General features: G+C 52.7%; 3 protein-coding genes across 8 annotated transcripts in view; 1 reads left to right on the plus strand and 2 right to left on the minus strand.

The window, feature by feature from the left end:
• Positions 1-483: 483 nt before the first annotated feature.
• Positions 484-15,540, minus strand: PLA2G6 (phospholipase A2 group VI). The gene is made up of 16 exons (XM_058805429.1): positions 15,332-15,540; positions 14,611-14,826; positions 13,203-13,383; positions 11,849-12,036; positions 10,586-10,682; positions 9,445-9,627; positions 9,147-9,255; positions 8,416-8,568; positions 6,834-6,924; positions 5,921-6,084; positions 5,283-5,433; positions 4,972-5,108; positions 4,231-4,385; positions 3,334-3,501; positions 2,182-2,255; positions 484-1,692 (listed from the first exon to the last, which is right to left on the minus strand). The coding sequence occupies exons 1-16, from the start codon at positions 15,538-15,540 to the stop codon at positions 1,551-1,553; spliced, it is 2,418 nt and encodes an 805-aa protein (XP_058661412.1). The 3' UTR covers positions 484-1,550.
• A 640-nt stretch (positions 15,541-16,180) lies between these two features.
• MAFF (MAF bZIP transcription factor F) lies at positions 16,181-19,496 on the plus strand. Of its 2 annotated transcripts, none has more exons than XM_058804499.1 (3): positions 16,181-16,278; positions 17,385-17,438; positions 17,519-19,496. In XM_058804499.1, exons 2-3 carry the CDS (start codon positions 17,403-17,405, stop codon positions 17,930-17,932), a joined length of 450 nt encoding a protein of 149 aa, XP_058660482.1. In that variant the 5' UTR covers positions 16,181-16,278; positions 17,385-17,402; the 3' UTR covers positions 17,933-19,496. The 2 variants fall into 2 exon arrangements, with proteins under 2 accessions (XP_058660482.1, XP_058660481.1); XM_058804498.1 differs by having other exon boundaries at positions 16,202-16,278; positions 17,382-17,438.
• A 992-nt stretch (positions 19,497-20,488) lies between these two features.
• TMEM184B (transmembrane protein 184B) overlaps positions 20,489-24,458 on the minus strand; it is a 30,264-nt gene continuing 26,294 nt past the window's right edge. For all 5 annotated transcript variants that reach the window (XM_058804496.1, XM_058804493.1, XM_058804494.1 and 2 more), the window contains one exon: positions 20,489-23,788. In XM_058804496.1, the coding sequence (XP_058660479.1) occupies positions 23,547-23,788 (242 nt within the window). In that variant the 3' untranslated portion in view covers positions 20,489-23,546. The remainder of the gene's footprint in view (positions 23,789-24,458) is intronic.

Consider the following 24,458-nt stretch of genomic DNA (forward strand, 5'->3'; position numbering starts at 1 on the left):
GCTCTTAGCCTCCCTCCCACTCTCAGGGAAACTCTCTTAACAGCAGGAATAGGCTTCTGTCTGAACCCTTCCCCAGGTTTCACCTCTGGTGAGCTGGGACCAGCACTGCCATCGTAATTTCTTCTGGGTGCGTGCCTGGGAAGAGATGGATCAAGCAAAACCTACTGTTCTATTTTTTTAAGCCTGGACAGCTCCAAGAGGATCCTCATATTGCAGCTGGTCCAAAGCCTCTCCACTCTGGTTGCAGCTGCTGTGGGGTAGTCAGCCACTCATAGCACCCACATGCTGCAGGGACAGCTCATTCAACTCTTCAGCCCATACAAAGGGTATAAATGCTGTGTCTCAAGAGCCCTTTCTCTGATTTTCTACCTGTAAGAAATTCAGAGTCTGCAGGCCTAGAACCCCTCTGAGAACTCCTACAATGGAGACAAAGACAAGACCACCATGGACTGCATGACATTGGAAACAAATGCAAATCCCTCTTTATTTTAGGACATGTTAGTGTCTCACAGAAACAGGCAGCAGCAGTTCATTCACTCAAAAGAAAACCATTAAAAATTCAGTTTTTCAGGTTACTCCTCAAAACATCTCCAAACAGATACATAAATTATTTATAAATATGCAAAAATTACTGCAGGAACAATGACTGGTGTAGCAATCACAGTAGAATTTCCAGTTGTAATAAAAAAGTAAATCCAAATTGTCCCAGGGTTGGCTTCTTTGGTGGGAACTGATCTCAGAGCATTTCAGTTTCATGTTAAGAATAAAGAGAAATTATTTTTCTACAAAGCCAAGGCTCTTGTCCTTTCCTCTGAGCTTGCTGTAAAGACAGGCTTTCACATCTCCGCCCCTGAGCAAAGTGTAACAGCAAATCAGTGGCACAATAAAGTCCTGGGTGGGGGAGGCTGCTCCCTCTCCAGGCAGTGTTGCCAGCCCATCTCAGAAGGAACAGGAGAAGCTGTTGCAGAAGACAACTGTCTCAGGAAAGACTTCCCCAAGGCCAGTTGTAGCTTTCTGCATTGCATCCACTGCAAAAAGTTGCAGCATTTCTGCTCCCCTTCAAACTGGGTGTGTTGAGAGAAAAACAATCCCTTTTCCCCAAACTATACACTCTGAAATACCTTGGGCCCAGTGGGCCAAGCAATCCCTGAAACGTTATCAGGCCTAGGCCCATTCTGTGACATAGGAAGGTGCACGGTGCTTTGTCAGTGGAGGTACTGCACAGACAGGAGACATTCCAGCTGCCACAGCTCAAGACAAGTAAGTGAGGGCTCTGGATTCTGGGTCAGAGAGCAGGGCAGCAGAACCAAGCACAGCAGCAGAGATGGGGTTACAGCACAAAGATAACTGTCAGCATTTCACAGCTATCATACATTCTGTGTTGGGAATACATGTGTATGTGCACTGGTGTCTATTCAATATTAATTCCTCTCAATTACCACAAGTCTGTCCATCACCTCGACACCTTGGCTCAAGGGCAAATCTGAGCGATGCCAGTGTCTCCTTGCTGCTCCTTGCCTTCATAACGCAGAGTGGGAGCTCCAGGTCAGTCACAGGCAGAGATGCTGCACCATCTGCTCGAACTGCTCCCGTTGCTGGTAGATGTAGAGCTGGGTGTCCCACAGGGCGTTCACCAGCACGGTGTCGTTCACCTCGTCCAGCATCACCTCCGTGTGCAGCTGAGGGCTGAGCCTGCGGGCACAGACAGCATCAGCAGCTGGGCACAGACACAGAGCTGACCAGGCACCAGTAGGACACTCCCATCAGGCGGCTCCCACTGCCAGGCCCTTGGTCTGTCAGGCTTGCAGAGCACAGACCTTCCCCCTCCTTCAAGGCCAGGCACACTCAAGGCTGAGCCACAGTGAAGCAGCTGCAGCACACCAGGGACAAGTCTAAAACGGGCTGTGCAGGGTGCAACGGGGCAGGATGCACATCCCAAGGGGCCATGCAAGACAACACCTCCCAAAGCTCCCTCAAGCAGGCCAGACCAGGCGTGCTGGGTGCCTGAGCCCCTGTGGAGGGCCAGGCAGGCTCCCTCATGTCACTGACGCGTGTGCAGGGGCAGGTCTGGCAGGAATGCCTCTGGAGGGGATGCCATCTGGGATGACGCACGGCACAGCCAGGTCTGAAGTGAGAGGACAAAAATAGGGCTGTGCAAGAGAGAGGAAAGGAAGCTCCTACCGGAAATAGGGGACATCCGTCATCTCACACCAGGCCCTGGCACGATCCACAGCTGGGCCGTCTGCGTCAGTGCACTGAAGGAGAAACAGGCACTCACTCACAGCATGCCTGCCCTTCCCTGCCCACCACAGGCTGCCCTGGCACCAAGCCCCAGAGGGAAAATAAAAACCAAGAGCAAGGGCATCCTGGATGGCACTGCTCGCCACCAAGAGCTGGGTGGCTCTTCTTTTTCTTTACTTTTATCATAAGGGCAGCGCTCCTGATCCTTGGGACACAAGAACTGCGACCTACAGACCCTTCATACATCCCAGCACAGAGTGGATTGCCTCATGGCAATACCAGGATGATCAGAGTGACAGCCTCCTTGGGATTTCATCTGTATCCATTCTGTCCAAGCCCTGTACAGCAGAGCCTGTGATTACTCCAGGTCTACTGGGCTATCCTGGGACAGCTTCTCTGGGAGCCCTGAGATAAACAACAGGAGAAGCAAAAGGACTCTGGGTATTTTCTCACTTTAGGAAACTAAAAAGGAGATAAAGCAACAACATCAAAATCATAGTCAGAACTTTAGTTCTGATCTTTCTGGCTTTCATCCATTTAGAGTGTTTTCATGAACAATATGTAATGATCATCTTCCTGAAGCACACAAGTGCATATGCCAACTACACACTCCTAACCACAGCTCTCAACTATTGTTTTTAATTAATGACTCTCTCTACTATTTACTAATTTCCTCAGAGGGAAAAACAAAGCTTTTCTAAAGAAAAATGAATAGCTGTTTTCTGAGGGATGATTAATTTTTTCCCCCACGTTGCTCAGATGATAAACAATTCTTCCTGGAAAGATATCAAATTTCACAAACTCACACCTGCAAATGTTCCTAAGAGTCACTGACCACCATCCTGTCCTTAGCTCCTTTCAGCTGCAAGAATATCCCTTGGGGATGAGTGTCCCTTTGGGGCACTCTGAACCCCAAAGAATCAGACAGGTCTTCAGGCCTGCAGTGCTCCTGCAATATCTAAGTTACCCACTACATCCACAGTCAGAGCAGAATTTACTTCTCAAAGGGGGAAGCTGCAAACTGGAAACCTTCTCTCCCTCCCAACAAGCAGCCCCAGGGGTCTGTTGCCATCCCCTCCTCCCAGTACTCACACAATCCACCACCATCTTGCCAAGCTCCCTGGCCCCAAAGACGGTCTTCGCCAGTTGCCAAGGGTTTGAGGGGCGGAAAACGTCCACAGAGCTCACTGCGACCTGCGGAGGCTTCCCTGTTCCCAGGGACACCACCAACCCCAATTTCCTCACTTCCTGCTTCTGACCCTGAGGACAAACAAAAGAGCTCTTTGCAATGACCAACAATGAAAGTGAAGCATCTCTTTCACAGCAGCTTCCCAGGGAAGCTCTGAAAACCAAGGCAAAAGGCTCAGCTGCCTTTTCTTCCCCCATCCTCCCCCAAAGTATGGCCTGCTGAGACAGCTGCAACCCACAGGACTTCAGCAGTTGCACTGCTCTGTCCCTTCTCCCCTGACCACACCCAAACCCATGGGACCCCCTGGAGATGAGTCCTAGGACCAGATGACCACGAAGCAGTCCAACTCTTCAGTCGCTTTGGCAACACATCTCCCCTTTCAGCTATAGGGAGCAATAGCTGCCACTGGTTATTCAACTTTTTGAAGAACTTGCCACACCACACAAGACATTCACTCTTCAGCCTTGCAGAGTACCATACCCTTGTCTTCTCCACTTATTTTTGGGCAGCAAAAGGCCCTGCAGAGCCATATCAAGGGCCACATAAAACCATCATTCAATCATTCTGGTTCAAAGAAGCAAGGAGAGGCCCATCTCACACCCTTGTTAAGAGAGGTATCTCACCTCCCAGACACTATTCCCAGCACATATCCCCCTCCATACGCTCCCTTTTAGGGTGCTGCACTGCTAACTTGTTTATCCACTAAGATGCATCCACTCTCACAACCCGCTTCTTCTTCAACAGAGGCTCAGTGGGGCCAAAACCCTCCAGTTACCAGTCAAGGCTAGGATTTCCCTCACCTTCTGGATCAGCGTCTTGTTGTACTCGTGGATCTCTGCCATGGCATCAAGGGTGGGGTTGTTGGCCAGCAGCCCTCCATCCAGGAAACGGCCAATGGGCCGGAAATAAGTGGGAGCTGCACCGCTGCAGCGGGCAGCGCGCCACACGAGCTGCTCTGTGAGGGACAGAGAGAAAAAGGCCTCCTGCAGCAACTCTGCTGTGCACAAAAAGCTCCCCAGCTCCACCAACACAAATCAGGATGGCTTGCAATCCCAGGAAACCCTGCCCTACATGGTTGTGCCTCTTTCTACCAACAGCAGGGCGCTTGGATGCACAGGATGACACCAAGGGACTTTAAAAGATATTCTCACCACTTCCTACATATCCTGGGTAAAATTCACTCTCTATCCATTTTCTTGCTGCTATTTTGATAGTGAACCAGGTATGTGTGCCAGACCAGGAAGCAAGCTGGAGGGGGTTGCATGCTTCAGTTACATGGCATTTCCATGTTTTTCTGTAGGAGCCCAGGGAAAGATGCAGGACTCCTCTAGCAGACCCGTTCTCTTATCTACTGGAACAGAGCCTGGCTAGTGAGGTTCAGGAGAAGCCAAGGGAGGAGGAGAGAGAAAAAATGGGAACCATCACTAGGACCTAGTTACAAGCCAAGACCAGGGATGAGCCATTGCTGATTTTCAGGGAGGAAGAGCATGAAATCTGAGGGATGAAACTAACCAGTTAGATTTGTGTGTACCATCATTTACCTTCTGGCTGAGTGAGTGGCTGGAAAGACGCATTTGTCTTGTATTCAGTGGAGCGTTTTGTCTCTGGTACAGGGTAATTCCGGAAAAGGTGGAGCTCAGCTGGCTGTCGGTCACACAATGTCCCTGTCACCATAACCCTGGAGAAGCAGACATGAGAGAATGAGTGTAATATGGAAAAAAAATGCTTATGGCTTCAATAGTCTGCACATCACACTCCTCCAGATCTGCTCTAAGGCTGAGCATCTCTGCTGACACAGGTCTAGAGCACGTGTGAGACAGCATCAACCAGCACAGCCCGCGGCAGGACTTACTTGGGTTTTCGGACATCTGTCATTTTGGTGTTCTCCCCAAATTCCTTCTTCAAGAACTCATCCAGGGGCTCGGACTCATAGGGCCGAGAGCCCCGGAACACCATGTCCTTCATGCGGAAGTACAGGCAGCGCATGTAGTCCATGGACTTCCCTGAGACGGGCAACAGTGTTGGCAGGAGCAGGCAGTGGGAGGAAAGGCAGGCAGAACAAACAGCACATCAGAGCAAGGCTTCCCCAGGACAAGTGGGAGCTGGGAGGCATCACTGCCAATCCAATTCCCTTCCCAAGCTGCCTGTCATCTCCTTGGTTCTCAGCAGCATGACTGGGAAGGATTAGAGAGGAAGAGCAAGCTCGGAGCAGCTTCCCGTTACCAGAATGTATCAAACACCTTGCCCTAAGGCCTCTGTGAAGAGCACAGGAAATACAGAACATTGAACTCTGCCACCATGCACTCCCCAAAATCCAGAAAGCGGCTCAAAGCCAGCTGACATGAGAAGCAAGCGCAAAGCCAGGTCGAGGCTTTCCTTCATTAAGAAACATCCCTTCTCTCCTTTGGCAGGACTCAGAGAGGCAGCTCCCACCACACATCTGCTCCCCCAGGAGGAACCAGAATGAGAAGGGATCCATTATGTCCTCACCATGTACAATAGCCAAGGCCAAGATCCCTCCAGTGCTGGTCCCTGCAATCCAGTCAAAGATCTCACAAATGGGACGGCCTGCAGCCTTTTCAATAGCCAGGAGAAGCTGGATGAGCACAAGGCCACGGATGCCACCTCCATCCAAGCACAGGAGCCGGTCCTGACTGCAGAGAGACACACACAGATGACTGGAAGCTGTGGGACAGATTATGAATCACAGAACACTCTGTGGGAACATGGCCCTGGGGAAAGGAAGCTATGCCAGCAAGTAGATTGCTGCAGACAGTGTAACTGGTGAATAAATAAATCCATCAGCGCCTTCTCAGGTGCAAATAAGACACATCCACTAAGGCTTGTCAGAGCTGGTGCAACATCCTTTGCTCCTGCATAGCCACCTCGAACCTCTACACCAGAAAGAGAGTGACCAGCCAAAACCACACCCAAGTCCCTTACTACACAGTAATGGGTATTGGGTCCTAAATAAAAAAAGCAGACAGACCTAAATCCTGCCGGCAGCACTTCAGTGCCAACTCCTTCTCCACTCCACACAAGGTGAGGCGCAGGCACTGCCGAGACAGTGCAGAGGAGCTGAGTGAACATCAGGGCAGTGTGCAGAGATGGGGAAAACACAAAGCCAAAACAGTGTTGGGTGCCCAGTAGCACAGGGAAGGGACAAAGCAGGGTTTCACCTCCTGAGCTCAGGCTCCACTGCAACTCCAGGCAGGACAGGCAGGGGTTATTTATGAAAACAAAAGATTTCTCAAAAGATGCTGGAAAAACTGCAATGTTGATGGACATGAAATAATATCAGCTCTGAGGATGCCATCCCCATAGGTGTGGGAGGGGAGAATTCACACACAGATTTCACCTTCAAGTTGCACAGGAGCCTAGACAGAAGCTGCTCCTCACTTACTTTCTTCTAGCCTCGGAGGGCATGTCCACAACATCTGGTGCCTTCAACAGCTGTCCAAGCGTTGTGGAAACATACAGAAGGTCCTTGTACCCTAAAGGGCCATGAACATGCAAATGGGAAAAAATAAATTAGAGATCACCAATGTGGTAACTGATTTCCACCATAAACAAAAAGAGAATATCCAACTCCCCCATCGAATAAAGGTCCCTGCAGGAGACACAAGCCATATTACCCACAGCCAACAGGTATTCCCCAAATTAACTCCACACCAAAGGACAGCAACACCACCCTTTGGAGCAGGCAGCTGTAGATGCACTGGAAAAGACAGGATTTGGAGAAGCAGATGATGTGCACAGTGGATGAGAGAAGGCAGAGCCCAGCAGCGTGCCCACTACGCAGTTTACTGCAAGCTGTTAGGATAAAACCTAAATCTACTCCTCAAAGTAACCTAGGCAGGAGAGCTGTGCGGACAGGGTGACTTGCCATTACCCCTCAGCTGACGTTCACCCAGGCCACCCTGGGTGTGGGGCACCAATCCAATCTAGGTGAGAAGCCAGCCTGCGAAACCACAAGAAGAAAGAAGGGGGAAGAGAAGTTACAAACTCCTGCCAGCACCCAGGCCAGAAGGAGGCTGCGGACGACAATGAATTGTGGTGAGGAGGTTCTTCAAGGGCAGAGCCCACAATAAAAAAAGGTTTTGCTCTATCACTGCATCAGAGCTGGAACTGGGTAAGGGTTGCTTTCACTGGGCTGTGGTGAGAAGAAAGTCCTGGTGTCAACAGCCACTGAGATTTATAGTGACACAGACACATTCCAGGATTGTTCTGTGGCCCCATAGGAGAGCCTTTGCAAAGAAAACCTCCAACCTGAGATGGGAAGTGGTCCACAAGCAGATGTCAGCTATTTTGATGCTCTTCTCATGACCCTCCAAGTCAACTCCCCTGTTGCCTAGTCCACAATCCCTCTTGTTGCCTCCTCCTGAGCTCTGGAGCTCCCTGAAGGCACAAAGCCCATCTCTTAGAATTGACCTATGTGCTTATTCTGGGCAGCACAGACCATAAGGTTCAATACAATCAAATGTCTCACACTAGGCTTTTCCTGTGCGTAACAAACCCCATGATCAAGGTTGCTTATCCTCAGGCCTCACCCCTTCCCTCTCCCAGGTGCTCCAGGATCTGAATAAGTGACACTTCTAAATCTTGTGCCCAGCACAACACTGGGAGGTCCTCAAGGCAGACCAGCACTTTCCCTTCTACACATGACCCAGTGGACAAAGTACCTGCAGGCTAAGTGCCCCCTCTTCCAGACATGTGAGGGAATCAGTTTTTCTTTTTACAGAGCTACATTGTGTCAGGTCTATAAAACAAATGTTTTGAGTACAAGAGTTCAGAATACAGAGAGAGGAAAAGCAGAGAAAAGAGATGGGATCCTGGAACAGGTGAATGAGGACAGTCACCACAGAGTCAGCAGGCAGTGAGAGCTTTGACAGTTCCCAGAGCACAGCCCATCTGAAGAAGAGGTCTGAGACAGCACTGTGAAGCAAGAAGGGAAAGAAGCGAGGGAGGGCCAGGGAAGGCTTTACCTAAGCTGTTGAGGTTGTTCCGCGAGGAAGGTTGGCCTTCCAGGAAGGAGGCAGCAGATGGTGTCAGGCTTGGGGAGTCAGGGTTGGGTGGTGGGTGGCAGCGTTCGGTGCCTACAGTTTGCAGCAGGTCTAAGAGCACTTTCCGGTTCGCACCTTCAGTGACCAAGGGGGAGTTACAGATCAGAAACAGAATCAGTGCATGTGCACACCACGGGGGAACGTGCTCTGCCGAATTCACAGCAGGCCTGACCCTCACAAAGCCTCTGGGATGACCTGGGGAAGGGCAAAAACATCCCAGGTATCTCTCCCTAAAGACCAGGCAGCAGGACTTGTGCACAGCAGGAATATCCACTGCTGTGCAGTTTCAAGGGTGTGTGCCACACACTTCTTTGGCCCTGAAGACCTGCCCATGTCTGCCTGTGCCTGGGCAGTTCAGCAGCGCTATCCCGTTGTGAGCCTGCAGTGCCTGACATGGTGGCCCGAAAGGGGGGAGTGCATGCCAGCTTTTCTTCTTGCATCCCTGTGCCACAGAAGAGAAATTCATCAAGGGCTATTAATACAAAGCCTGTACTGGTACCTACTATGTGAGCAACTAGAAGCTGGGAAAGCATGTTGGAGAAGCATCACCCATGCATGGCACGTTTTCACCTCTCCCCAAGACACTGTTTTGGCCACCAAGGGGAGACAGGATGCTGGGCTCACCCTGTAAGGCTGCTGACGTGCTCCCTCACCTTTGCTGCTCCTGGCTGCCAACAGTCCTGGTGTCTCTCCAAAATCATTGGGGATCTCAACATCTCCTCCAAAGACAATGATCGCTTTGATCATATCCAGGTGGTCATGCTAGGGAACAAGGGAAAGCTCAGTCCGGAGCCGCTAGATGAGTTCTCATTCCTTCCCTCCCCTTTTCATTAGCCAAAGCACCCACAAGGGAACCCCACACAAACAGCCAGAATTTCAAAGGACTCTGTCGCTGTCTCAACCCTTCCAGAGAACCGTCTCTCCTCTCCAGCAGCCCCTGCAGGAGCTCACCTTCATGGCGAGGTGCAGCGGCGTGTTTCCGTCGCGGCCACGGGCGTTGGTGTGGGCGCCGTGCGTCAGCAGCACCATGGCACAGTCCAGGCGGCCCCTCTGCACGGCGATGTGCAGCGCCATGTCGGCCGTGCCGCTGCTGGCGTTCACCTCCGCGCCGTGCTCCAGCAGCAGCCGCGCCAGCTGCGCCCGGACCGCGGCAGGGACAGAGAAAGCAGCCGTCAGCACAACCGCCTGGGCACTCCGACCATCCAGGCCTCGTGGCAAACAAAGCAGGGCAACAGGAGGGAGCCTTAGCCTGGACACAGGCGGCTGGCAGATGCCAGCTGAATTGTTCCAAGCACTGGGGTTTCTCTGCCTTTTACCACAGAACTAGATGGTGGCTGCACAATCTGGCTGGAGCTTCTGGATCCTTTGGGACTGATACACAACCATAATGAATGGCTGAGATCAATGGAAAAAAAGCCAGCTCCTACTCAGGCCAGGATCCTTGCAGACTGAAATAAAAATTCTGCCTTCTGAGTTTCTCTTTATAAACCAAGCAAATTCAAGTCTGCTCTGAAACTCCAAGGGACATTTCTGAGAGGAATGGGTTACTGCAGGAGGGAAAAGAGCCCTCCTATAGCAATGCCCTCTGCCAGCAAAAAGCATCATTCAGGTGCTCCAATATGGCATATCACCAACCTGCCCAGCTCTGGCAGGAGATGGACTTTCCCCCACTCACCACCACTCTGTGCCTACCTCACACTTCCCCTGCAGTTTCTGAGGCAGCAATCTGTTTGCTCCCAGGAAACCGGCAGCTAATGAGAAGAGAGCTCCCTCCAGGGGCAACTATGCTTCAGGGACAGTGCTGCAATTTCTTCAACAAAAGGGAAAAGGGACAAGCTGGCAGCTTCACAGCCATGGATGAAATACTAGGAATGAGCCCACCAATTTATTCCACTGCAAGGCTCCGCTGCTCTATTCCCTGAGGCAAACAGCACCAACTGGCACAGTGCAAAGAGAATCAAACACTGGGCTGCTGGCTGGCCTCTGACACTCCCAGGGCTCTGCACACGCACTCAGACAAGTTAGCCACAGAAGGAATTAACTGGGTGCTGGGTAGCAGCACAGGCCCTCCCCATGGATTGGCTCTATTTACCTCTGCCTTCTTTGCCCAGTGCAGTGGAGTGGCATCATAGCGCGGGTCCTTGGAGCAAACCTGGCTGGCATCTGCCTCCAGAATGGCCTGGGCACACCTGGGAAACAGTGAGATGACAGGATGGGTGGCTGCTGTCTTGACTCAAAACCTCCACTCACATCACCACCTGCCTTCAGCCCAGAGGAAAACCAGGAAACCCTGCAGCAGCAGCAGCATCTCTGCAACACCTGCGAGCTCCTCAGCTGCACTTTTGTTTTGCCCTTCACAGAAAGTGCAGGCACAGCAGGAAGCACACAAGCCAAGTGGTGTTGGGAGCAGGAGAATCTCTCCAATACAAGTTGTGGAGCAACATCTGGGTGCTTCTCTAATTCAGGAATATGTAATTTCTGGAAACTCTCCAAACCTGAGAAGCAAAATTCTTCTCCTCTCTTTCATGGAAACATGGGGATAGAACTCTAATAGTTAAATACTTGCTGAAATTAAGATTCTGTGTACTTCCCTATGAGTGAAAAATCACACCTGTTGTGAAGAGACCAATATCTGGTGCCTAGAAAATAGGGTAGGTGTGCTAATAAAATTTGGTTATCTCCTCCACTACCACCAAAAAACCCTGTACAAGAGATAGAGCCCCAGTGCAACCTCAGTGACCTATCCCCATTCTGGGCTTGTAAATGGAGGTCTAATGTTGGGAAGTACTTTTCAAAATGCTTAAAAATCAGCAATCAGCAGGTAGTGTTGTCTTGAAAGCCCTGTTTGTAGAGCCTGGACACTCTTTGAACATTAAGTGTTATAAAGCATATACAAATGGAATTTAATTTCTCCGAAGAAAACAGGGAGTAAATATTGTGCTTTTTTTGATTCCCTTCCAGAGTGTGTTATTAAGAGTCAAGAGTACCTCTGGTCTACAGGAGATAGTAAAAACTAAGCTTTGAAATGAAAGCTTATTAGGATCAGAGCACTCAAAGACAGAGGTACAGCAATTAATACTATCTAAGCATCAGCCCATCATCTTCCTACAGCTCATTCTGAAAAAAAGCATTTCACAAACATATCTTTTTAAATCTGTCTTTCTCCTGATGTCTGATACTGAACAAGGTAGTAATTCCAGGACAAATAAGTTTTATTCTGAAACCATTTCCTTCTTTCCCACACCAGCACTTCCCTTTTTTTTTGCCAGTGACTACACACGAGACCTGTCCTATTGAGCACAGCCCGGGCCAGTGCAAGCACACAAGCCCCCAGGCTGGAGGGGACCCTACATACCCCTTGTGGGAGAACTTCAGAGCTGTGTGGATGGGGTAGCCCAGCGTGCCCACGACGCTGCAGCTGGCACGGCACTTCAGCAGGGACCGAACCATGTCCTCCTTGCCCAGCTGGCACGCCAGGTGCAGAGCTGTCAGCCCCTCGTGGTTCAGGTGGTCCAAGCCAGTAGTTAGGGGTCTGCCCAGCAGCTGGAAGGAGGAGACAGTAAACAAATAAGTAGACAGACAACATGGAAGAGCACTGTCTCTTCTTGCGCTCTGAGGACTGACTCTGGAGCACAAGACCCCTCACAGTGCTCCAGCCTGTCCTCTCCATCCCTGCTCCCTGTAAATTGCAGATCTGTTACATGCTGACTGCTTTGTTGCAGAAAAGTACCTCATTGCCACACTGGGGAAACCCTGCAAGCCTGGTGCACACATGAGAAATGGGAATTCAGTTTCTTTGATTTAGCAAGGAATCAATACAGAAAACAAGCAAACATGAGACAGATCAGACAACAAGCCAAGTTGATGCCACCAGAGAAATAAAGAAGATGATATCTTTTTAATACAAGGTTCCTAACTGCCCACTCCACAGCGTGGCAAGCCCTGATCCTCATCCTACCTCATCATGCATTAGGAAACTCCAACATGGATGGGTGGGCAGACAGAGAGCTGTCACAACAGGTATTGGGCAAATGTGAGGGTTGCAGCCGTGGGGAAGAGTCAGTCACAGGCTCAGACACCAAGTCTTGGGGAGCTGACAGACCTCAGGAGCCATGTGCAAGGCCACCCACGCCTTACAAACCCGGTCACTCTGCCCAGCCTTTCTCAGCCATCAAGAACACCTACAACTTCAGACTGTCTCTGCCTCGAGGCTCTGATCGCTGTCCCCCATGCAAGGCCACTCAGTTCAAACAGCAGGTCCTGCAGCTCAGGACAGCCCAGGGCAACTCCAAACTGTCCTTCACTCTGTGGGCAGCACACGATCCCCCATGGCAGCCTCAGCACACACTTCCCTACAGGAGCACTCTGCCCAAAACCAAACACCCTGCTCACAGGGGAGAGGGAACAGACAGCCACAGGCCTGAGGAAAAGCAGGATGAAGGCCTGATGCAAACAGCAGCGAAGGATTACTTTCTGAGGAAACTTGCTTAATGTCCTTGTTTCAGTGCTGGGTGGAATCTGCACTCTGAATATGGGAAACAGCACCAGTAACAAGGGGATGCAAGAGGCTGAAATCAGGCTCAAGCAATAACTCAACAGAGGGAGCTGACTTTCTCCTCCCCTGTGTGTAGCTGTTTTCCCATCTCTAGCACAGCACAGAGAGGACACATTCCAGTCCTACTTTCTCCCAGACCAGAAGTCGCTCCCACCTCAATGATCTGGGGGTTGTTTCCTCGCACGGCATAGTGGAAAACAGTCTCCCCGTTCTTGTCGGTGATGTCCACGCGTGCATGGCACTCCAGCAGCTCCAGCAGGCAATCCACGTCCCCCTTGCGGCACGCCAGGTGCAGCGGGGTGCAGCCGTCCTCGCTGTCCGTGCTGTTCACACAGCTGCAAGAGAGGGCTCGGCGTCAGGCCCGGGAATGGCACAGGGAAGAGGAGGGCAGGCAGCTGCTCCAGGAGCTGACACAGAGGTGCCCTCCATCTGTCCCATCTGGTGTGACCATGAGGCTCAGGAAAGACCAGCCTCTTGCCAGGGAAGAAGGACAGGGAAGGGACAGCAAGCAGCCCCGCCCTGGACTCTCTCCTTGATGTGCTGCTTCTTGTCCTGCCCTCCATATGGGATCAGCTCCCTCTGCCCAAAGGAAGGCAGAAGACAGGTTACACACAGCAACCTGGCAATGGTGCTGCTATTTGCCCTCCAGCCCCCCAACTCCTCACCAGTCTGCCCTATCCCTCAGTAAACCTGCGCTGGTTTTGGCTCGGGTAGAGTTAACTTTCTTCACAGAGGCTGGTGTGGAACTTTGTTTTAGATTTGTGCTGAACACAAAGTTGACAATACAGAGATGTTTTTGTTATGGCTAAGCAGGATTTACACAGAGCCAAGGCCTTTTCTGCTTTTCATACTGATCCACTGGCAAGGAAACTGGAGGTGCAGGGGAGGCTGGAGGAAACACAGCTGGGACAGGTGACCAAAGGGATTTTCCAGCCCACATGACACCATGTTTAGTATATAAAACATGGGGAGAAGGAGGAAGTGGGGGGGGACATTTTGAGTGATGGTGTTTGTCTTCCCAAGTCACCACAATATGTGATGGAGCCCTGGAGGTGGCTGAACACCTGCCTGCCCATAGGAAGCAGTGATTCAATTCCTTGTTTTACTTTGCTTGTGTACATGGCTTTTGCTTTCCCTTTCTTTATCTCAACCCAGGTTTTCTACCTTTTGCCCTTTCAATTCTCTCCCCACTTCCTCTTGTGGGAGAATGATGACTGGCTGCATGGGGCTCACCTGCTGGTTGGGGTTAAATTACAGCAGAACTTCCCCATGAAAAAATAAGTCCTTGTGTCCCAAATCTCTTTCCAGAGAGTCCTACCATACCTCCACTCTCATTGCTTACAAAGTGAGCAAAAACCTCCTCCAAAAATCTGCTCCACGAGGGTGGCAATAACCTAACCCGTGTCTCTAGCAGGACACCTCAATCCTTTACTTCAAACACCAGGCCCCGCAGCAGCAGGCTGTAAGCCCACCAGCCAGCTTCCCCAGCAAAGAATAGAGCCCAGCCTGCCCTCCCAAGCTCCTTCTGAGCAGGGACCCCCAGCAGACAGCGTGCTCCTTGCCTCAGGATGTGGTTGTGCCGGAAGGTCTCGCGGCGGCCGAACTCCACGGCGATGTGTGCCGGGGACCAGCCGGGGTAGCTGCGGACGCAGTCGCTGAGCTGCTGCAGCTCCTCCAGGGACAAGGGCTGGCACGAGCTCTCGTAGAAAGGGCGCAGCTGCCGGGCATACTGCTCAAAGTACACCAGGGCATCTGCCTCGTTGTCCAGCTGGAAGAGCCTGGAGAAAAGGCAAGCATGGGGTTCATCCTGCTTAAAGGAATAACCCCAATCCCCTCTATCTGAGGGAAACGGCTCTTTTCCAAATGTCAGTGCTGGGAACTTTCCTCTTCTTCTCCAACTAGTGTCGTCCTTGTTCCAAGGGAAGCAGGGAGACTACTTCGCTGGAAGAGAGCATCCCTGTTCCTGAACAATGTTAGGTTTTGCTCAGAAGTATCCTGTGGTTGCTGAACACCAACAGGAACGAGCAGCAGAAATGCATAGGGACACATGGATGCCCTGAACCATACCACGGCTGCCTGTAGTCGCAATGTTTGGACCTGGTCCTGATTCCACGAGCTGTTTTGCGGCAAATCCTCCACCAGCACACGCACTGCCTTCCACCCCTCCCAGCCCACCTGATGCTTCAACATAACACCCCACGGCCTCGAAGCAGCCCCGACATCGGCAGCGTGGGGTCTTTGTTTTCCCACATCAGCAGGGACGGCTAAAGGTCTGCCACTCACCGGAACGCGACCTGCGGGCTCTGCGGATTCACCAGCAAGCAGTCCCAGGAGCGAGAGAGGCTGTTCTTGTAGAGGGCCAGCCTGCCCTCCTCCTGCAGGCACGTGTGACCGGCGTACTCGGCGGCCGGCACCTCCCTCACGCGGTACGGGTTGGAGAAGATCTGCGAGACGCTGCTGAAGGTGTCTAGCAGCCGCCCAAAAAACTGCATCTTCCCGGAGCCTCAGGCGGCTTCTCCCGAGGGAAAGGCGGCCCCTGGCTCCGCCGGCCCTGCCCTGGCACGCACGGCGTGGCCGGAGCGCGGCCGGGTGACAGCGGGGCCGGGATCGGGATCAGGCTGGATCCGGGGATGGCGCCGGGCAAAGCACGACGGGCCCCCAGCGCCCCCCGCGCGCCGCCCGCCGCGCACCCCTCGCCGCCCGCCAATCGCCGGCACCGCCCCCCGGGACGGGCCAATCAGAGGCGTCGCTTCCGGGGCGGGGCCATGGGGGCGGGATTAAGGCAGCGCCCGCCGCCTGCCGCCGGAGGAGGGTGGAAGGCGCCATCTTTGTGAGGGGCGGGGCGACAGGGGTGGGGCTGCCCTTCTTCAAGCGGTAGGGGCCCATTTCTGTGGGGCGTTCTGCTCCCGGCACGGCCGGTCATCGGTCCTGCGCCACCGCTGAGCTCGAGTACAAGCCAGCGCTTTTGCAGCGCGGCCGTGTTGACAGCACGGCTGGCGGTGCGTGCTGGCACCGCGCGGCGTACGCTGGCACGGCGGGGCGCTTTAAGGGCAGAGGCCGCCCCGCGCGGCAGCGGCGGCGAGGGGGCGTGGTAAGGGTGACGTCACCGCATGACTGTGTTTTTATGAATGAAAAGAATCCGCGGGTGAGTAATCGCGGAGAGCGAGGTTGGCGGCGCCGCCCGACGCCCCGACCCGGCAGCGGCCCCGTGGGAGCAGCGCAGCCGCCAGGTGAGCGCCGGCCGGAGTGGCCCCTCCGCTCCCGGCTTGCCTTCGCCCCTCGCGGGGCGGCCGGGAAAAGGGGGCGGCGGGGTCCGGCACCGGCTGGAGGCCTCTCTGCCGCCGCCGAAGGCGGGGATCGGGACCGGGACTAGGGCTGGGAAGAACGGGACGGGGGGGCCGGCCGGACCGCCGCGCTCGGGGCCGTCGGTTCTTCCTTTCCAATTCCCGGCCACCGCCCTGGAGGGATCCGCGCCGCTCCTTCGGCTCCGGCGGCGGATCCCCGGCCCGGATTGCATCAGCTTCCAGCCGGCCCGGCTCCACCTTTCCCGCCGCCCCCCTCCAGCCCCTCATTCCCCTCGGGGGTCTCTCGGCCCCGTCCCGGCCCCCCTCGAAACTCCGAGGGCTCTCCTACCGAGACCGGGGTTCCCCGAGGCGGGGAGAGGCTTCTGGGCTGCGGCCCGGAATCCCGGACCCCTCCTCACTCTCCGACCCCGGGGCGCGGAGGGCCCGGCCATGGGCGAGGGGCAGGCACCGCTTCCGTGACTTTCACCCCTGCGCTGCTGAATCACAGGGCGGCCACTTCACCCGCCTGCGCTTCGTGACCGCGACCCTTCGGCCGCCCCCGCAGCTGGGGACACCCGACCCTCGCGGCGGCACCCGCGGGGCTCTGGCCGGGCGGTGGGGCGGCACCTCCCCGCGGGTCCCGGCTGGGTGACTTCGCCACGGTGTCACTCGGTGGGGCTGCTGCTTTTACTTTCCTTTCAGCCTCGGGCGGATCTCGCCTGTGTTCCCTCCCCGCGGGGAAGGCTTGGCATCCCAGCAGGCGGCTGGGGCATTTTGGGTCCCCTGGGCAGAGCAGCATCCCAACCCTCTCGTGATGGGATGAAGGAGGGTGGGAGGTCCATCCTTGCCCCATTATTATTATTATTGCTTGCAGTCATCACTGCTATAAATATTATTACAATGTACTTTTTAAAAGGAGTGGGTGAGTCATGCGGCCCGGGGTGGGGGGGATGTGGGCAGCGGGCACGGGACCAGCAGGGCCAGTATCCTCTCTTCCGAGGTGAGGAACACGGGGCTGGCAGTAACCGGCTTTTCTCCTGGCTGCTCAGCAGGGCCGGAGTGAGGAAAGGATGGCTGCAGACGGGCTCTCCAGCAAGGCTTTGAAGGTGAGCACCAGTGGGAACAGAGGCGTGGGAGTCAGGGTTTTGGGGGTCTCAGACAACCCAACCACCCCCCTCTCTGGCAGGTGAAGCGGGAGCTGGGGGAGAACACTCCGCTGCTGTCGGATGAGGAGCTGATGGGGCTCTCAGTGCGGGAACTCAACCACCACCTGCGGGGCCTCTCCAAGGAGGAGGTGGCGAGGCTGAAGCAGCGTCGTCGGACGCTGAAAAACCGGGGTTATGCTGCCAGCTGCCGAGTGAAGCGCGTCTGCCAGAAGGAAGAGCTGCAGAAGCAGAAGATGGAGCTGGAGTGGGAGGTGGACAAGCTGGCCCGGGAGAACGCTGCCATGCGCCTGGAGCTCGACACCCTGCGTGGCAAGTACGAGGCCCTGCAGGGCTTTGCCCGCACCGTGGCCACTCACGGGCCCCCCGCCAAGGTGGCCACGGCCAGCGTCATCACCATCGTCAAGTCCGGCACCAACCAGGCTGCCTACTCCTAGTGCTGGCCTCCGTCCCCCGGCTGGACACAGTCCTTCCCGGGGTGCCTAACCCATGAATTGCCTCCCAGCCCTTCCCCAACCTGTGCCCAAAATCCTCTTTCTCCCATCCCATGACCTCCAGCTCCCCCAGGTAGGGAGGGCTGCTGCTATGTGGGTGCTTGGATGGAGGACAGGACCTCACTGGTTGCCCCCATAGCCCCCTCCCCTCTTGGGTGTGCAGACAGGAGACAGTGAACCCACACAGTGGGGAAGCATCCCACAGCTCCAAGCTGGTAGGAAAATGCCAGGTGCCTCTTTTTTGCGAGGACATGGGAGAGTTAAATGTGGGCCAGGCAGTCCCAGGAGCATGTCCCAGAGACGGAAAAGAGGAGAGAGAGGTCTTGCAGTGTAGGGGAAGAAGGTATGATAGAAGGGTATCGGCATTGGGCAGACAACCTGGGCCACAGCTGGAGCAGGGGGAGAGGTGCCAGCATGTCTGAAATCTCTGGGGATGCAGATGGCAAGGGAAGGTTAGCAGGTCAGAGGGGGAGATAAAGTGGCTGTGTGTTAATGCCTGGTAAGCATTAAGAATGGAATGGGAAAGCGCTGTGGCAGCTTGTGGTGCTGGAGGACCCCAGAGGTGGGGAGATTGGGTGACAGCGATTGGGCAGGGGGGAGGTGGGAGATGCGAGTGGGTCAGCCCTGGCTGTTGTCCACAAAGGGGAGAAGCAGTGGTGCTGTTTTATCTTTCTCTATCATGCACATCCTTCACGCCTCTTCCTGCTGACGGGACACTCGGCCTGGCCGGCCGTCTGAAAGGCAGCAGCACCGGCAGGAAGGAAGCAGAGGCAGCTGGAGCAGAGATAAACACTGTTTTGCTCAGCACAGGCCAGCTTGTATGGCTCCACCAAGCCCTCCCGGGTGCCCCACTGCCTACAAGGCCCATGGAAAGGTGCTCCTGGCCCTGAGTCAGAGATGTGGAGGCAGAGAGAGGGGTAGAGGTGCAGGAGGTGGAAAGTAGGGGCGGAGAGCATCCCTACTCCTTGGAGCTGCCTGGCAGGCAGGTAGGCTCCTCCCTTTGGTTTTCCTCCAGCTTGGACACCAGTGTGGGACAACTGGCTCTTGAGCAGGCTGCAAGGCTGGAGAAGAGCTGGGTTCTCTAAATGCAGGCAGCACAGGGGAGGGAGCAGGAGGCAGGTCCATCTTGGGATCTGCTGCCTACTGTAGATGATTCCCCTGCCCCTCATTCTGCCCCTGCCTGGGTATTGCCACGCCAGCCGCCCTCGGCTGCAGCCTCCGTTCTTCCCTGTAGAGGGGTGCCTGCCACTCCTGGATGGGGCACTGTGGTTGGCATCCCCCACCCCGACTCCTCTTGGGTTTATTTATTGCACGAACATAAGTTATTTTCACGTCCTCTTTGCCATTCCGCCTCTTGGCACAGCCAGGATGTTGGTACAGAGCCGTACTTTATATTTTATATATGCAAATCACATTTTATCTTATACTTATATAGAGCAAAAAAAAAACTTATTTATTTTCTGACTTACAGTATGTGTCCTACCCGACTCCTCTGTATTTTGTAGACTTTACAAATAAAGCAAGTTCTTTTTTTTTTTTTTTTTTTCCACAGTGGGAGTGTGTTTGGTCCTTCTTGAACTTGGGGCAGAGCTATGTCTGAGACCAGGTTTTCTGTCTCCCTCTGGCTTTGCTGCAGGACATGCTCAAGAATGTGCCCAAAAAAGATGGGATGGGGGATAGCTCATGGCTTTTTACGACAAAACCAGATTTATAGTCTCTGAGAGAAAAGGGCTAAAAAAGCATGCTTAACACACCCCCCAAAGCACTTCCTTTCAGGAGCTGTGCAGCTGTGCTGAATCAGCTTTTCCTGGGAAAGATAATGCTTTTCACTACAAAAATTCCCTCCAGGCTGTCCTTGGACCAGGTGCAGGAGAGGCAGGTGCAGGGCATCTGTGCCCAAAAACTTCCCTGTTAAGTGACCTTATCACCTTACCTTGTGAACAGCAAGGAAAAAAGCAGTGAGCTGCCCACAGGTGGAAGGCACCTTATCAGGAGATGAAGCCAGACCTCCTCCCTGTGTGGAAAAGCCATCCTTCCTCAGAGCTGAGCTGGAAGTGGTGAGCCTGTTCCAAATTCCCAGGTGGGCCAGGTCCCCAGCAGGCTGCAGCACTCGGGATGGTTTGGGGGGGTTTGACATTCCCATTCCCTCTGCCACTGCAAATGGTCCAAGCCCCAAACACTGCTCATGGAAGAAAATCCCAAAGCCATTGTTTGCTGGGGCCCCCTCCCTCCCATCAATGTTTCACAGTGAGCACCTAAGGAAGGATTCATCTCTACTCCAGGTTTTTGACTCATGGGTTTCACTCCTGCCTTGGGCCAGCAGTGGTGTCTCAGCCCAGGGTGCTGCAGTGATGGTTCTCCATGAGGTCCTACACAGACACCTAGAGCTTTTTTTCTGAGAAGAGGACAAGAGATCCTTATCCACCAAGCCTCAGTCCCTGTGAGGAGGAAAAACTCAGCAAAGTCACACAAGACAGCACCACACAGAGGCAGCTTAAGTACAATCTATATTATCTCTATATTTTTTATTTGTCATCATATTTGCTCATTTCTGCGGAGTATAACGTCACAAAGACCAAAATAGAGAGCGGCTTGTCGCTGAGCTCACATCAGTTAAACACAATAGGTACAAAACTAGGTGACTCTGTCTTATTTATCATACTTTTTTCAGTCATTTATATACAAAGAACTACTCTATATGGAAAAATAATAAACAAATCCCATGGGTATGTTACATAGTAAACAAAAAAGGAAGGAAGGAGAGCGGAAGCAGGTGAGGGAGAGCAGCTCCAAGGGTCTACTCCTGGAACTGGCACATTTCCTGGGTCCTGGGCTATCATGAGCAGACCAACGAGACCATGGATGCCTTGGCCTTCTTGGTCTCAAGCTCTGGATCTCATATTTGTTCCTCCAATACAAAGTAGCTTCAGAGCCAGTGCTTACTCTGGCACTTGCTGGTCATGAGGAAGAGCAGGAAGCTCAGTGCTGGATGATTTTGTGTGGTGTTGAAAAACATTATATATATATATATATAAAATTATAAAGTAGGGCAGCTGGCTCATTGGGTACTAGCTCACCAGGCTCCTCCAAAGGCAGCTGGTGCAAAAGTTATACTTGAAACCATTACACACAGGATGCTTTGAGAATATCCAGACCCTCTGCACAGTGCATATATATATATACACATATATATATATGTATGCAGGAGACATTTCAAATGAAGTTCTAAGATGTGCTTCTCTAAGCCTGGACCACTTTCATGCTCAATGGGGAAATCACACAGATTTCAGCCAGCCAAATGCAACAAAGACTGGGGGCAGTCACCAAGTGATACTAGGACATCATCAAGGCCTGCAAATGCAAAGAAAGAGGAGGATGGGAACATGTCCCATGCCCCACTTTCCTGAGAGAGTAACATGAGTATCTCACATTAAAGGAATATTAATCAAAGCCATAGAAAACAGAAACAAAATCTGCTCAACTTTCCGCCTTGCTTTCCAGGCGCCTTATGCATGATGAAATTTTACACCAAGCCCACACAAAGCCTGGCAGAGTGTGATTGCATGTCTAATTAAGCAGTCACAAATTTAGGAAAATTAGTAACCAACAGCATGGCATTGCAGGATGTGTGTGAATGAGGAAATCCAGCGGCAGAGAAGCTGCTAGATCCACTGACCCTGCCTCCAGCTCCTTTAACAGTTCTGTTGATCTCACCTGCTACACCATCCCTCAGAAACATCAGTACAGGAGGAGGCACTATCCTTAAGCTTTTCCCTATCTCATCCTCACAGCAGGGAGCAAACCTGCCTCTCTTCAAGCCCTTTTACCCAGCTTGGGCAGAGGTGCTGAATAAATGAGATGCTCTTCACTCACTGTGGCTTCTGAGACACTCAATGAACAAGCAGATGGATTAAGAAACAAATGGAAAGGTAAACTCCAGGCAGCAAACCACATTCCAGTTCTCCTAGCAGGACAGCAAGGAGCAATCCAGAATCACACAGGTCTGCCCTCAGCAGGGGAGGCATAAAGCAGGAGAGGAACAGAGAAACTACAGCTGAACACAGCAGGTTGCTCCAATCTCAATTCTGCTTCCTGCTTGCAGGTAGGAGCATCTGAGCTGTAGCACTTGAGTGTGCTGCCTACTTTTCTCCTAGATAATTTTAAGCAAGCAAGAGGCATTTCCTGGTCCCTGGACAGATCTACAGAGGGATCACTTTTGTTTTGGCTCCACTAAGTACTCATGGGTTCATCCAAAACCCAGCAGAAGCAAGGGGAAGCTTCTCCACTTCCATGGATGCTGGCTCCACCCTTGATAGCACTGCAGGTGCAGCAGAGCCTGTGAAATGTGCAGCAGCAGCAGCAGCAGCAGCAGCAATTGCTGCCTGAGAAAATAAAAGAGACGAATTTGACCAGCCAGGTCATGTCAGGTTTCAAGTCTGCTCCAGTCTGCCCCAGAACAGCTACAGAGATAAAAAAACAAAGGAGTGTGCAACATTCCTTCCTGAATATTCCAGCCTAAGGGTGAAACCTGTGTGGCTCAGGGGAAGTCAGTGATGATGAGCATGGGGAGAGCTACCCGTGAGAGACCAGGACCTGCTCTGGCACCTACCTCTAACAGGGGCAGATGTGATGCTGGGGGACAGGAAACAAGAAGAAAAACTGGTTTTGTGTTTACATATCTTCCCTTCCCAAAGAGGGGTGAAGGGGCCAGAGCTCTACAACCTTCCACCATCTATCATAGCCAGTCCTCAGTCTTGTTAGCAGGAGAAAGATGCTGCAGGGAAGCTTCCTGCCACAGGAACGCCAGGGAGATGGGAAGCTTAGACACCTGTGATTAAAAAACTCCACCCTTGTGAAAATATAATTCCATCCCCTCTGAGCTTTAACAAGCTTTTATAGCAACTTGGGATGCAGGGAGCCAAGGAACACACAGAAAGCCCTGTCCTTTTCCCCTTCACTCCCTCAAGTGACTCCAGGACTCATAACCAGGTGCTCAGAAGGGTGGGGACAGATGTTCCTTACTTAGCACTCAGGGCAATGGCTATTTAGAAAGACCAGTCTCTGGCGTGGTCCTCAGGAACATTTATGGCTGCATCCCCATCCTACTTCCCAAGGATCACAGAGATGTTAGTACCAGCGAGCTGGGGAGAAAACTGTGCCTACATCAACAATTCAGGAAAAGAAATAGAAAGCAGTCAGGTTGTCCTGTTAGAAAAAAACCAAAAACATTTTTGGCTACAACTCCAGGCTCTGGTCAGTCACACTCTGCACCAAGCTGGGCAGGTGTGGGAAGCCAGAGCCCCAAACCCTGGAGCTTTGCTTGAATCAATTCAATTTGATTGCTGCCATAGGAATGGGCTCAAGAATGGAGTCCTGGCCATTCTGGAAGCTCCGCATTGCTCATTGTGTCCGTACCCACAAAAGCTAATGGGCAGTGCCCACTTCTGCAATCTTTACTCTCTAGGAAGTGATATGACTTGTGTATTTCTCCATTAATAAATTATTAAAAAAGAACAAAAAAAAAGAAAAGTGGCAGCCTGTGCTGGCAGTTTCCCCCCTAGAATTCATCATCGGAGCTCAGCAAGAGGGTCTTCTCGTTGTCACGGGCGCCGGAGCAGCTGTGGGAGCGCGAGATGACGTGGCTGCCATTGCGCCAAGGGGGACCGTGCTCCAGCGTCGACTGCTGCGTGTACTGCTGGTAGGCTGGAGAGAAGTTGTGGATCGCGTCTTGGACAATGTCATGGGGATTCATGGTCTCCTTGAGGCTGCTGGAGATGCTCTTCATGGGAGCACAGCGACCTGTTTGGATAAGACAGGAAGGCACAAGTAAAGAACGCTGCTGCCTTCCCCACACCCTTAATATGAAGGTAAGGAGAACAGGGAACATGCAGTCCTAGATACCGCAAAAGGTGTGTTACAGATTTCCTTAAGCAGCTGCTGAGGAAATGCCACACAAGTAGCGTTGAGTTTCACCAGTGGGGCTCCTAAACCCAGACACCACGAGTCAAGTGAATCCACCACAGCACCAAATGGGGGACACACCATGAGAACGGGACACACCCACAGTGACAACCTCCACTATGCACTATCGGTGCTGGCCTGATCGTGCAATGAACACAGTCAGGTAGGAGGTGCTCCTCTAAACACTTCCAGAAGACAAAAGCTAAGCAAATTCTAAAAAATATAGGAGAAATGGCATTTGCCATTCCACTCACTGCAAATTAAGACTGCTAGGTGGTATCAAAGGGCCCATGGGAAAGAGATCATATGAGTAAAAAGCAGCACAAAGTAAGGAAAAGAGAGAAACGGGCAGTACTAGAGGCAGAACTACCCCATGTGTCATGATGATACCATGAAGAATGCAGCAGATGGAGAATGTACCACCACAGTGCTAAGCACAGAAGGAAGCAGTGTCTCCTAGGAGCTGCCATGTCTCACGGCTTCTAGGTTCCATTTCCAGTGTGGGCTT

This window comes from Ammospiza caudacuta, chromosome 5 (genome assembly GCF_027887145.1).
Source record: "Ammospiza caudacuta isolate bAmmCau1 chromosome 5, bAmmCau1.pri, whole genome shotgun sequence".
Taxonomy (NCBI): domain Eukaryota; kingdom Metazoa; phylum Chordata; class Aves; order Passeriformes; family Passerellidae; genus Ammospiza; species Ammospiza caudacuta.

What these genes read in the sequence shown, in the direction of transcription:
- PLA2G6 (XM_058805429.1), bottom strand. Translation starts at nt 15,540, where the DNA reads ATGCAGTTTTTTGGGCGGCTGCTAGACACCTTCAGCAGCGTCTCGCAG. An exon ending in GAACAACCTCAACAGCTTAG is followed by an intron (nt 6,925 to 8,415) that starts GTAAAGCCTTCC and finishes ATGGCCCTTTAG; the next exon opens with GGTACAAGGACCTTCTGTAT. An exon ending in ACAAGACGCTGATCCAGAAG is followed by an intron (nt 3,502 to 4,230) that starts GTGAGGGAAATC and finishes GTTTGTCCTCAG; the next exon opens with GGTCAGAAGCAGGAAGTGAG.
- MAFF (XM_058804499.1), top strand. Translation starts at nt 17,403, where the DNA reads ATGGCTGCAGACGGGCTCTCCAGCAAGGCTTTGAAG. An exon ending in TCTCCAGCAAGGCTTTGAAG is followed by an intron (nt 17,439 to 17,518) that starts GTGAGCACCAGT and finishes CCTCTCTGGCAG; the next exon opens with GTGAAGCGGGAGCTGGGGGA.